Source organism: Dipteris shenzhenensis, chromosome 25 (assembly GCF_047967505.1).
Source record: "Dipteris shenzhenensis isolate YYH24624 ecotype China chromosome 25, Dip_SZ_1.0, whole genome shotgun sequence".
Taxonomy (NCBI): Eukaryota; Viridiplantae; Streptophyta; class Polypodiopsida; order Gleicheniales; family Dipteridaceae; genus Dipteris; species Dipteris shenzhenensis.
The window spans coordinates 16,882,997-16,897,350 of NC_141620.1; the positions used below are offsets into that span (position 1 = coordinate 16,882,997).

At 42.0% G+C, this 14,354-nt stretch overlaps 1 protein-coding gene across 4 annotated transcripts in view; it reads left to right on the forward strand.

Annotated features, from left to right (window-relative positions):
* Window positions 1–7,239, forward strand: part of FUS5 (Proteasome component (PCI) domain protein) — a 45,502-nt gene extending 38,263 nt beyond the window's left edge. Inside the window, exons 7-10 of one of the 4 annotated variants that reach the window (XR_015543471.1) lie at window positions 5,858–5,990; window positions 6,169–6,263; window positions 6,380–6,504; window positions 7,146–7,239. Coding sequence is in view for 2 of the 4 variants with exons in the window: in XM_087396753.1 (XP_087252879.1) it covers window positions 5,858–5,990; window positions 6,169–6,263; window positions 6,380–6,389 (238 nt within the window). In the remaining 2 variants the exon portion in view is untranslated. Of the gene's footprint in view, window positions 1–5,857; window positions 5,991–6,140; window positions 6,264–6,379; window positions 6,979–7,145 lie in introns of those variants that run through there. The other 3 variants (XR_015543470.1, XM_087396753.1, XM_087396754.1) reach the window with 3 other exon arrangements.
* Window positions 7,240–14,354: the final 7,115 nt, after the last annotated feature.

Here is a 14,354-nt window from a genome sequence, read left to right on the forward strand (position 1 = left end):
CTTGTATCCTGCCTTGTTGCAATAGAAGCACTTGATCTTCTTCTTTCTCTTTTTATCATCAGAAGATGGGTTACCAGAGTCCTTGGTCCATAAAGCCGAATCTTCTCCAGTCCTCGTCTTTTGATGCATCTCCTTCTCCAGAAGCATCGCGCTGAAATCCTCAAAGTTGAGGGCGGATTTTTGTTCTGCATATTCAGCGCCGTAACAAGACCGTCGTACTTTGGTGGGAGAATCCGTATGCACTTTCGTGCTAGATTCTCGCTGGTGATGGTGATGCCAATCGTAGTCATCTGATCGTGCAGATTCTTCACCCTGGTGATGAACTTTTCTGCCGCTTCAGACTCAGACAACTTCTCGTCCGCGAGTTGAGTCTCTAGATTCTGAATCCGCGTCTGATTTGTGGTCTTGTACTGATTTTTCAAGACCGTCCATGCCTCCTTCGCTGTGGTGACATGTTGAATTAACGCCATGACGGAATCACCAATACTGCAGACAATAGAACACAACGCATTTGCATTTCTTCTTGTCCACGCGAGAATCTCATCCGCAGTTGGTACTATCTGTTGTCCTGCATTGGCTGGATCCGGTCTCGGAACCGGCCTCACGTCCATCCCAGTAGCAGTGTCCCAAAGCTCATATGCGCTTAGGATGGTCTTTATCTTGAACTTCCAGAGAGGATAGTTAGAGCCGTTCAACTTCTCGCTTTCGTCGAACGGTGGGATTCGCAATCTTACGGGTTGGGCCATCTCTCACAATCTGCTCGCAAACAGAAACACACTACCAAATCTTCTTGCTAGAGTCCAGGCTTTGATACCATGTAAGAAAATAATACAACGTCTGTGCTCAACAGATAACAGGATCTCGTACGCAAGAGAGAAAACAAGATAGTATGGAGAATAAAAAATTTGATTACTGTAGAATTGATACAATAGATGGCGTTGCCTCCCAACCGTGCGCTCCTGTGAAAGAAGCTTCGATGGCGTGCCGAAAACAGTAGAAGACGGAGGCTAGATGCTAAGGAATCAGGGTTGTTGTAGCCAGTGATGAAATGGGCTTCACGGGCTTGCTCTTATATAGCCACCAGTCGTAGTCGGTTAGGCTCAATTGGTTGGCCGACCTAGTCCGCTCAAAACGGTTGACTGGGGGTCGGTCTCGAAATAGGCCACCGACCATACGATAGAACTGGTGCGTAAAACAGCCATCTGGGATCATTTGAGGCTTCAAACGGGTCCCGTAACCCGAGAGTGGGCTGTCCCGGGAAATGCTCCGTCTACCCTTAGTGCGGTCAGTCAAGGGATGTCTTCTCGCACTTACATGTAGCCTAGTTGGCGGTGTGCCAACTCTATCTGAAGCCATCCAGCCATCAGGCCACACATGGCTCCCATTTGGTGTCCAAACCAGGACCTACCGGATAACCGAGCTACTCAAATGCCTTCTCCTCATATGGGGGGCTTACAAGTAGAGTTAGCTGGTTCCCGCGTAGTTACATGAGAGTGGAGCATTGATATCTAACAGTTTCCTCTCAGCAGCTCCATTCTGCTGAGATGTGTGAGCTGTCTCTTGATCCCTTACTTCTTGTAGAATCCATTGAACTCGGTTGAAGTGAACTCCCCCCCTCTGTTGGTGCAGAAGGCTTTGATTACCTCTTCGCTCTCCTTCTCTACTGAGCCTTCCAGACTTTGAATTTCTCGAAAGCTTGAGATTTGTTGGCCAGGCAAAATACCCATGTCATGTGACTGAAATCATCAACAAGTAAGAGAGAATACCGAGAACTTGCGAATGAATTTGTCGACAGTAGGCCGCAGATGTCGGCGGGAGCAACTCGAGCGGCTTCTTGGCCCGTGATGAGGCCTCCTGTGGGAACTTGTCCCTGTGTTGCATGAGAGGTTTAGATGACCAAACCTCTCATGCTACAGCTTAGTGTTCTTCACATCCGCTCGAGCACTGAAAGCTGAGAGTTCGTAAATGTTGTTGCGCCGTGTACCTTTACCAACGATCTTTCCTTGAAGATCTAGGATCTGTGTACCATTCTTATCGAATTGAACTTTGAGGTCCCGATCCGTGATCGTAGAAACGGACAACAAGTTCCTGTTGATATCTGGCACATAAAGAACATCGGACAACTGTTTTACAACTATATCTGACTTGAGAGCAATCGTACCTTTTCCTTTTGCTGGACATTTTGCATCATTGCCGACTGCTACCATGACCTCTTCGCTCTCCTTCTCTACCTGAGCCTTCCAGACTTTGAATTTCTCGAAAGCTTGAGATTTGTCGACATTAGGCCGCAGATGTCGGCGGGAGCAACTCGAGCGGCTTCTTGGCCCGTGATGAGGCCTCCTGTGGGAACTTGTCCCTGTGTTGCTTGCCTTCCACGGAAGCCCTGCAGACACGATCATTGCTTGCAATCGGTGGAAGTCCATCCATCATCTTTGTCTTTTGCATCTTGGAGAGAGTGCCATAGTTGACATGACCGAACCGCTCGTGCCATAATCTGGATCTTCCATGGTCCCCGTGCACCACCAGAGTGTTGAGCCGATATAGCCCATGCTCCTCGACACCTTGAGCCACCACGTGTCTGTTTGCGTTGGATGTGACAGTGACCTTGCCATTGTCGAATAATACTGACATATTGTGCTTGTCCATCTGACAGACAGACAATAGGTTCTTGCACAGATTTGGTACGTACAGTACATTGGAAATCAGCTCCTCGTTTTCAGCAGTCGTAATGCACGGAATACTACCGACACCCTTCACAGGGCATGATCTGTTATCCCCAACAGTGACCTTGGAATCGGGATGCGTATCTTCCATGGTTTTGAACCATTCCTTCTTGTTGGACTTGTGCTTTGAAGCTCCACTATCCACATATCAACCTTTCTCTCCCTCACTGACTGCATACGCGGAGCAGTACTCAGTGATGATGAAGAGAGCACCGGTCGTGACATTTGCTGATTCAGTCTTTGGCTCCTCCTTGGACTTGGACTCCTTGTTCTTGAGGTCCGCCTTCTTCTTGCGGTACTCTTTAGCGGAATGACCAAGCTTCTCACAGTAGAAGCACTTCATCTGCCTCTTTTTTCTCAGTATCCTCGGTCTTGTTCTTGTTTTTGGAGTCTTTGAACTTACCCTTGCCGGGCTTGTCCCTCGCCACGAGAGCCTTCTCATCCGATTGCGAAAATAGCTTTTCCCGAGTCTCTTCTTGCAATAATAAAGGCCCAAGCTCCTCGAAGGTGAGAGGCTTGGTCCTCTGTCCTGCAGTGATCGTAGTCACGAAACTCTTAAAGCTTCTAGGTAGCTTGTCTAAGGTCAATAGTGCCAGTTGACTTGACTCTACCTTCTGACAAATTGCCGTGAGTTGGTTCCTCACCATCTTGACTTTCGTCAAATGGTCATGAACATTGTCACCTTCATTCATGTCCATGTTGTACAGTTGGTGTTGAAGCATTAGAATTTGAGTTGTATTATCCGTTTCATACAAATCCTTCAGGATAGCTCACGCCTCTATAGACGTCTCGGCTACTTGGATGTGTGAAAGAACAGAGTCCGCAGTGGTCCCTATAATTAATGCTAGGGAGTGGGCATCTCTCTCTTTCCAATTCTCAAGTTCTTCACCATCCGTTGGAATGAGAATCTTCCCCTTGTTATCCAACAAGTCTTCCGGTTTTGCCTCCCCCCGTCGTCAACTTCCACAACTTCCGGGCCACAAGATGGCTGCGGATCTTCATTTTCCAGATCAGGTAGTTCGACCCGTCCAGCTTCCCTGACTCTGCGAAGTTCGAGATAGTAAATGAGAGGAATCTGGAGGAGGAGGAAGGAAGAGAAAGGGCTGAAGAGGCAATAGTTGAATCCTTGTCCTCCATCCTTGCTGTAATAAAGAACAGTAAACTGAATATACAGCGGAGAAGTTGACCACACACCTAAACCTGAGTGTCGATTGGAGTCGCCTTCTAGCAGAGGTACTCGGATCTAGAGCTGTGAACCTAGCTCTGATACCATGTTGGAAATAGAGGATAGAATCACTCACACCTCACTTCCTCTCTAGCTCATACAACACTCAGAAAACTGAAAGAGAGAGAGAGCAAAACTCAGATATATTCCCCCACAATGGTGGGCAACAAAAGCTCAAGAGAGAGCGTGTACAAAACAGCCCAAGTGCTGTCACAAAATGCTGAGTCTCTTCCTCTTCCTGTGCGCTTGCCTATGTGCAAGGCTTTAGTGCAGGTGATGAGGAATGAGGGGGGAAGGGGGGACTATTTATAGGAGGGCAAGGAGCCCTCAAGAAGTGGCCGACCAGGGGTTGGTCCCCTGCTGCATGCACTGACTGGTAGGGAGCCCTAACCAACCAGATCTGGTCGGTTATATAGGGCAGAAGATGGCCGACCAGATCCGAATGGTCTGGCCTATAAGTAGGCCTCTTTGCGGGGCTTGTGGGCTGATGCTACCAGGCCCCAACTCTGCCCTGCATACTTAGATCCAGGCCCTCTTCTGCTGGCGCAATATCCCACGCAAGGTGCTGCTTCCTGTTGTCTCAGATCTGGTGCAGATCCTCAGCCAGAAAGCCAGGTATGTGTGCTATACTTCTCCCCCATACCCCTATGGTCTCCTGCCCCCTTGTCCCCACAAATCGGGGGCTCACAGGTGGGGCAGTGACCTTCTAACAGGAGGCTAATTAAGTTATGTTTGTCCATGGAGGGTTAATTAATTAATTTAAGCTATGTCTAAGAGGAGTGCGCATTATTCAAGAGGGTAGGATTTGAACCCTCTTTCCCACATGTGAGCCCTACCACTAAGCTATAGAGTGGAAAAGCATACCTAGTGCTAACTAAAATATTATAAATGGTCCCTCCTCCCCCTCCCCCTTTAGTACGTGAGTTCTTCTTTAAAGCCCCTCAAATGGTCCTTATTACCCCTCCCCTTTTAGCACTTGCCTTCTTCTTTAATGACGCCTTCTTAAGTGGTCCCTCTTAATTAAAACTCCTCCCTCCCCCCTTTATCCCTTAGTTTAATCATGCCCTTTCCCTCTTCCTTTTCACCTCTCTTCTCTTCTCCCACAACTAATTAGTGAAAATTTCCCATTTTTCAATGTATGGGGGGATATGCAGCGAATTCTCTGTACTCCTTTTAGGTTAGTGCTTGTTCTTGACCCAGCTCGTGCATCTAAGATTTAGTGGTTAACTGTACCCCTTGTCACTCAAGTTGCTAGTTGTTCTTATAGCTTCGCATATGGTATTTGCTATAGGTATTTTGGACGCCACAGTGTTGAGGCTGTATCTCCTATTGCAAATTTGTGATTGAGGGTTCTTGAGTATTATAAAATTCTATTGTTTGTTTGTGACGACATGGCATTCAGTGGTGGGCACCTGAAGGTGCAGTCTCCCTGCTCCAAAATGTCTCTAGTAACTCTAGTTTGCGAGTTTTGAGATGCTCCTATGATCTGTATGATACTTTGGCTCAGCCTCTAAGGTTCATAGCATGTCTTTTGTTTGTATCCCTATTTTAAAGTTCAGGCTACTAATCTTGAGACTCTGTTGATTGTGAGATAATTGCAGTGAGTAGCAGCTTCCTTGTTTTTGGTCTGGCATTCTTTTTCTGTTGTTTCTGGCATTGCTTTCATGTCCATTTGGGTTATGTCATGTGCATCCTGATGTCTTTTGTTGTTGGCATCAAATTGAGGCTGTACTACGACGTTTTATGGCTGCTGCTCTTTCATAGACAGATTGATTGTATTCTTTCTGAAAATTCCTTCCCATTATAATGGTCTGATTTTAGTCGGCAAAGCTTTTATTAGCTTATTGAGAAATTTACATGTTTTAAGTTGTGTACATTGAGCATATACGTGCACAATTTGTGTGGACAGTTTGAGTACTTCAGATAATCTACTTTTAACCATCCAAGAGAAGATTAAATGGGCTGACAGCATGAATGAGCTAGATATTCGACACAAGAAAGAGGTTGACGACAAGGCAGAAGAAATTCGAAAATCTATCAAGGTAAGTTACATTCCAAGCTAACTAGTCTATTCAAGTTGTCTTTCTCTAGGGTAGGAGGTTTACCAGAAGGCAGTCCTGACCAACAATGCTGCTAAGTAGAATCTTGTACGTACACATTGTGGGTCCATGGTCTCTTCTATTTGATGGCAGAAGCCTTTACACACCAACCTGTAAGCAGGCAGAGATGGATATACGGGGACAGCAGGAAGTGGTATTTGCGGATGAAGGTGCACTTGTCATGGATTACGAAGAAGACAGGGGCCGACCGAAGAGGTGTGGTAGAAACTCTGGCATGCAAAATTGTAGGTGTGAATTTGAAGTTGGTGCTGTTGGGGTTACACTAATCACTTACTTTTTCCTTGGCTTATTCTCTTCTGTTATCACCACAGAAGGCGTTAGTGCAAAGAGGAAGGTGCTAGATGCCACAAATCTAGGGGTCTTTCTTGATCTGGTTACTGCATTGCTGAACATATGGCATACAAAGGCAGCAAGATTGCAGCAACGTGAGTTGAAAGTAAGGCATGAAAAATTTCCTGTGTTTTGTAAAAGGGTTGCTTGAGTCCATCATAAGCTTGAAAAGCATCAAATTTTGATAGTGTCCCAGCACTAACTGCCGGAATAATAGCAGCAGCATAGTATAGTGCAGTAAATTGATGCTTAGCTAAGGTGGTAGAGTAAGCCTGGACAGTGATATTGCAAGTCGGAAGCTCTGCAGCAATCTGGTAGTCTGTAGCTACAATAAATTTCAACTGGTGCATCTTCCACCATTTAAAATTTCAAGGGATGTGGGGATGTGATGGGTCATAAATTAACCTGCAGTGATTGGCATAGCCGTAGCATCTGTCAACTCAGGATGTGACACACCTGAGCAGAAGATGCAACGTATGGAAATTGCAGCCTGTTCAGATTCATTTTGTTACTCTAAACACACATTTAACACTGTATACTAATGAAGGCTGTGAAATGTGATGTACGTTTTACTTCTCCAGAGGGTCTCGTTTGTGAACTGTTTTGGCCGTGTTCATCCATGTTCTGTGACTTCACAGAAGGTTCATAATGAACTTTTCCAGTCCAACAACTCTTTGCCAAAAAAAAACCTTTTCCAGTCCAACAACTCACTAGACAGCCGGGTGTTGTATTTACTTTCTTTTTCAGGATTCATCGCTTTTGTTTGGTCACACTGTAAGCTGGAGTCCTTCTCATAGTTTAAAAAAAAAAAACTTTTCCAGTCCATGTAAGCTGGAGTCCTTCTCATGGTTTTCAAAATGCTCTAAATAGAGCAGACTTGTACACTAAAAAAATGTGAAGATGTAGAGACTCCAGTTGTATATGCATTTTCATTAGCGATGCAAGGCGTATTGGTGTTTGTTTTTAATTTTGCATCGTATTGGTGTTTGTTTTTAATTTTAATTTATTTTGGGGGGAGGGGGTAATCTTTAGAGTATGCAAAACAAATTGCGACAGACTGTGAGAGATGGCCAAATAAATGGTTAATATTTATTTTCTGTTATGTTTAGCTACTGGATAAGATTTTTGGTATTTTGAATTGAGCTGGTCTTTGATCATTAAACGTGGGACATTCATAGATGTGATCCTTGGACTCTGCAGACGCTATGCAAGTATTTTTTATGCTCTTGGGAGACTTTTAGTTTGACAAATTGTATTGTGTCGGGGCCCATGGGTGTTTGTTTTCTTGCAGAATTCTTGCCATACTTCTCAATAGTTAGAAAAGCTAGCTATTAACCATCTTTAGAGAATTGGATTGTCCTTTCTTGCAAACATGTAGTACAAATTAGAGAAACTTAAAATCTTGCATGAATAAAAATAGGACTCGTTGGACTTGTTGTAAGGTAAACAAATGCTTTAATACGAGAACAATAGTGCTCGCCATTTTGGTCATGTTGCACTGATTGCAACCTCTCAATGTGAGCAGATTGTTCTTATGTTGTGTGTAAAATTTATATTCTTGAATAGTCAACCACGACATCCTCCTATATTGGGACTTGCCATTTTGTATCTTATTTAAGGATTACAATCGTCAAATTGATGCCTTGTGTCGTTTACAAACTAAAGTTGGCCATCTTTGCACTATTCCTTGCTTTATTTAAGGGAGGGGAGTTGTGCCAAAAACAAACTTCAATGCTAACAAACTAATATAACTAACAACCATTATGTCAATGTCTTGATATGATGAAGCCTTTGATCACTATTACTAGACTTTTGTGTGCTTTTTAATTCTTTGGTTTGGACGAGGTGAGTACATGGTTGTACGAAGCCATCTTGTTCTCATCATATTTGTCGTAGCGATTGTAGGGGAACTAATTTTTTTAATGCCTCCACTAATTCAACCTCTTCTTTTTTGGGTGTGGTAAAAGAGGTTGAAGTATTTATATAGCTCATGGTATATATAATGCTTTGGAGATATATTCCAAGAATTGAAACGAGATCATATTCATGGTATATATAATTGCTTTTGAGATCATATGCCTAGCAAACTAGGCTTTCTTTTGGTCCCTTGTAAAGTAAGCTTCTAGCTTAAAGAAAATGCAAGATATAACTCACCTTGGCCAAGAGCGTCAACTTAGGGAGGTAAAACCTAAGAAATTGTAAAGGAAAAGCACAGCCACACAAAGTATTATCTTTCCTTCTCTACCTCCTTTTTTTGGGAGCAGGGTCTTGTGTACATTACCCAATAGATTTCAAATGTCTTTTGTAAGTCCGATATGTTCACATGCCAATGCAACATCTTTCTTGAGATTTTATGTAAAATTTTCAATGCGGGCATATGTAAGTTCTTGGCTTGTGCACAAAAGTTGAGGAGTAATGCAACATTCAAAAAAAGATTCGTAAGAAAATCATTGCCTTGTGTTGTAACTAGATGAACCATAAAATCCGATTTTTAAAAGCATGTTTTTTCTCCATGGTGTGTCGCCAAGTAAAATAAAGTTAATTTAGGGTAAAATAAAGTTAATTTAGGGTAAAGAAGTTGCCCATTTGTCTACCTTTGTCCCACACAATCCTTGAGAACTTGTAATTCAAAAATAGATGGGGAATGTCCTCATATAAGAACCTCTGTCTTTTGAAGTAGCCTTGCATCCCATCCAAATGGCATGAGTGAGCCAAACACTTGGAGCATCTTGCCTCAACAATTTCTTGTTATGAATCCTTGCAAATGTTAACTCTTGGTTCCAACCCAGTGGACTTCCTTAGTATAGAGTTTGTTTGCTCCCCATCTATGTCAATGTTGCAACCCAATGGAATTCCTTAGTATGGGCTCTGTTTGCCCCAATGAAGCTTCATCCTAGATTTGTAATCCATTTTTAAGGAAGAAATGAATACAACTTGTTAAGCCTGAACTCTTGTTGGAGTTCCCAGTTAGTTTCCTACCATGCTTGCCTTTATCCCACATGAATGCCTTTCTTATTTAATCTCAAAGCGTTTATATCCGATAAGGTAAGGTTGTTCGTATTACTGAGAGAACCGAATGGAAAGCTTGGCTATGAACGTCCATTTTACCTACTTTGAGATCTTACCAACTCCCATCCCTTTCACATCGCTCTCCAAAGACTCCTTAGTTATACATGGTTCCTATCCAAATAAGACTACCGATTTTGGGTAATCCTTGCACCTGAACTCTTGTTGGAGTTCCCAGTTAGTTTCCTACCATGCTTGCCTTTATCCCACATGAATGCCTTTCTTATTTAATTTCAAAGCGTTTATATCCGATAAGGTAAGGTTGTTCATATTACTGAGAGAACCGAATGGAAAGCTTGGCTATGAACGTCCATTTTACCTACTTTGAGATCTTACCAACTCCCATCCCTTTCACATCGCTCTCCAAAGACTCCTTAGTTATACATGGTTCCTATCCAAATAAGACTACCGATTTTGGGTAATCCTTGCATGGTGTATTCTTGGCAAAGGTTTTGAAACGTTTTCTCAAGAGTGTTAACGAGTTGGTGTTTTTGTCCTTAATAGCTTCTAATAGCCACTTTCTCATGAACCTAGCAAAGTAGACCATTCTAAATTCTAAATTCCTAAACATCCCTCACCTTTAGGTAGGGTCTGACTTTTGCAACGCTTTTGTAATTCGTATCTCCCCACAAAAAGGTCCTAGACAAAGAGTTAAGATTACTTGGATTTTCTTTGTGGTTTTCGCTTCACCCACTCCCATGGATACATTGAAGCCCATTGGGATACTTCGAACAACCTAAAGTGGACACCTTCTCTAGTTTTCTTATAACTATTTTCCCTTAGAGTTCTAAGAATTGGACCCTTGGTGTCATACACTCTTGTTGTTATGTTTATCTAGGAGCCTAAGGCTTGATAGAGAATATTGAAGCATTCCATGATGAGATTCGTGTCATCCACCAAACACTAGCAGACAATCTATAAAATTTCAGTCACTTGAATTCCTCTAACCTCCCCTCTTGCTACTTTGTGCTGAATTCATTGTCCCACCTCTAACCTCTCCTCTGGTTACTCTCGGTTGAATTCATTGTCCCAAAGAGTTAGTTATAATTGCAAAAAACAAGGGAAATAGTGGATACCTTGTCTAATTGACCTCTTCAAAGTAAAGCGTTCAAATTGTAGGCCATTTACTTCCACCTTCGCCCTAGCATCAATAAGGAGAATCTCCACAGCATTTGAACCTTGTGCAGGATGTGTAGGGTTTCAAGACTTTTTGTCACCTACAGATATGTTGTCATTGTCATTGTACAATGTGTGTAGCTTAGGACACGTGGTTATGGGAATGAAGGCTTTCGCCTCCATTTGGGCTTTAAGATTTAGGAGGAGTTTCAAGGTTTAGAAGGAGGTTTCAAGGTTTAGAAGAAGGTAAAGGTTAGGAGGAGGATCCAGGGTTTAGAATAGAGTCCATGGTGGAGAACTTGTCTCCCTCATAAATCATGGAGGGTAAGGGTCGAGAAACTAATATAGGAGTGTAAGGCTTTAGGAGAAGCATAGGAGGAGGAGAGAGAGAAGGTGTAAGAGCAAAGGGATTAGGGGAGACAGAGGAGAAGGGAGGAGAAGAGGGGGAGGAGTTGGAGGGTTGTTAAGGGAGGAGTGACAGACAAGGGTTGGACATGCTATTGCACATGTAGTATTTCTAAGAGAGATTCTTGAGAGATTAATCCTAGGCTCATTTAAGTACAAGCGGAGCTTTGCCGCTACTCTACACACCCATTCTGTCCTACTTGAGTCCTTGTTGACACATAGCAATTATGAAACCCCATTCCATTAGATCATAATCTTTATAAAAAATGAACCAACATAAAACACATGTCTTGTCCTTCTTTCTCTGCCATTTCAATATCTCCCACAAAGTTAAAGTAACTTCCAGGATATTCTTGCCTCTAGTAGAACCTTTCTGATCTTCCCTTATCCAGGTCTTGCATTTTGTTTGTAAGTTCTAAGGGCCATAATTTTATTATTATATTACAGCTTGTGTTCAACATAGTTAGAGGTCTCCAATTTAAAACGCTATCCTTAGAGCCACCCTTGGGGATGAGCTTGATCATCCTTGACACCTGTACTAACGTTGCCTCTAAAGAAGCCATTTAATATAGATTCTTCTCAGAGGTTGATGTCCCACTCCCACTATATTCTAGAAGCAAACGGAAAACTCTACAGGTAACGCAACTTCACAGAGTTGTACTTTTAGCGATCATAAAAGTTGCCTCTTTGAGCTCTTCATAGGAGAGATGCTTGTCTAGAAAGGAAGCATTACAACCTCTGGCGTGGCTTCATTACATTTAGCCCTTAGAGCTATCAGTTTCACTGTATTCATAGACTCTTGGGTTCCTAAGATCCTTCTAAAATGATTATGTACCTCTTGTCAAATTTCTTCACTTGTGGGTGCAACTATATCTAGCCAAACTGATACCCCTAGGCTACTTTTTCTCTCAAGGATTTGAACATATCCACATTGGTCTTTCTCCATGGACATAGGCCACACTAGGTGAACCACGTATATCAGTGTCTCTCTTTCTCTTCCCTTCTATATGCTTTTCGTATCTTGTATTTTATGCACTATGCTTCTCACATTATTGCTCTGTTATCTGTTGCTCCTAACAATTGGTATCATAGCATTTGTTTGAGCAATGTTTGTCTACTCATTTAGAAGGAGGTTCCTAGTTCGAGTGGAGGCAGTGACAGAAGAAGGAAAGTTCAAAATTGAGAAGTTCAATGGCAAGAACTACTAGCATTTGAAGATGCAAATTGAGGATTATCTGTACTAGAAGGACCTTTTCTTGCAATTAGTTGGGATTGCAAATGAGGCTACGAGTATGTCAATTGAAAACTAGAAGGTTCTTGACAGAAAGGCACTAAGAAACGATACGATTGTGTTTAGCAATGTCAACGGCTTTTATTGTCCTTGATAAGAAGACACGAGCACATTGGATACATTGAATGAAAAACCATCAGTTTCTAACAAGATATTTTTTATGAAGCGTTTATTCAATTTAAAGATCTTAGAAGGTGGGTCTCTAGTAGAGCTGATCATTTGAATAAGCTCACTACAAATAAAAGACAACTAAGGTCTGTAGGATTAAACTTTGATGATGAGGCTTGAGCTCTCTTGATTTTGTGCTCATTGCCTAAAAGTTGGGATAGCTTGGTCATGGCTATGAGTAACTCTGTTCCTGGATCAAACACTTTAAAGCTTGATGATGTTGGTGGTCTTCTTCTTAGTGAGGAAATGCGATGGAAAAGTACACAAACATCAGGTAATTCTTTGACTCTTGAGAATAGAGGAAGACAAAGGCAAAGAGGAAAGAACCTAAAACCTGCGAGAGGGTAAGAAGAAGTAGATTCAAATCCAAAGGGAACTCGAAGTACTAGCATTGTGGGACTTGAAGAAAGACTCTTGTTTGTGAAAGAAAAAGGAAGGAGATGGACAACAAGAGAATACACAAGAAACAAATGTAGCAGATATTGTGTTGCAAGATGCCTTGATTCTTTCATTGGATAATATTACTGATGCACATGTAGTAGACTGAGGGGCTTCATTTCATGCTACACCTCATAAGAAATATTTTGTTCAAGGTGATTTTGGAGAAGTTCATTTAGGTGATGAACAATGAAAGGTTGTTGTTGGAAAGGGCAAGGCGTTGATAAAAATTGTGGAATGGAAACCAATGGTTGTTGAAGGAGGTAAGGCATGTTCTTGATTTAAGGAGAAACTTAATTTCAACAAGACAATTGGATGATGAATGTTGCACAACCACATTTGTAGAAAATTTGTGGAAGTCACTAAAGGATCAATGGTAATAGCAAAAGGAGCCAAGGTTGGTGGGTACGTTGTATTTACTGATAATGCTTACTCCTCTATTGGTTTAGCTTCTACATGAGAAGATACAACTTTGTGGCATCATAGGCTTGGACACATGAGTGAGAAGGAGATGCAGATTCTTCAATCAAGAAAGTTGTTACCAGGTTGATTTGGATTTTTGTGAGAACTCTATTTATGGAAAATGAAAGAGATTTTTCTTAGAGTTGGAAAACAAAATAAGAGAAAAAATTTAGAGCTTGTACATATAGATGTAAGGGGTCATGCTGATGTCTCATCTCTTGGTGGTTCTCACTATTATGTTACTTTAATTAAAGATGAAACTAGAAAAACTTGGGTTTATTGCATTCAAAGAACATATGATGTCTTTCAAACTTTCAAATGGAAAGATTTGGTTTAGAATGAGACAAGAGAGAAGTTGAAGGGTCTTAGATAAGATAATGGAGGCAAATACTGCAGCAAAGAATTTGATAGCTACTCATACAGTGGAATTTGTAGAGAAGACAACTCCAAGAACACCACAAGAAAATCATGTGTCAGAGAGGATGAATAGAACAATCATGGAGCATGCAAGGATTATGAGACTACATGCAAGGTTGCCCTTGAGCAAATAAGGAGAGAGCAGAGGAGAAGAGAGGGCACAGCTAGAGAGCACACCACACATGACTAACTATACACTAGATTGAGTTAAAAATGTAAAATATATACAAACCCCTTTAGGGTTAGGGCTAGGGCATCTAACCCTTTTCTTTATAGCACTCTATGTGTTAATGCTATGCACAATATTGAACACATGATGTTGAGATGGTTTCTCAACACCTTCCCTCAAGATCAACATCATGAAGTAGGCCTTCCCTCAAGATGATGATTCTAGGGAATTGAAGAAGGACTGAGCATTACATTCCATCACACCACTTTAATGGGAATTTCCTTCCTCTGCATGAAACCAAGAGCTTGTCGGTGCTTCTCGAAAAGCTCTTTGCCAAGTGGTTTGGTGAAGATGTCTGCAACATTCTCTTTGCTATCACAATGGTGCAGTATGATGTCACCAAGTAACACTCTTTCTCTGATGA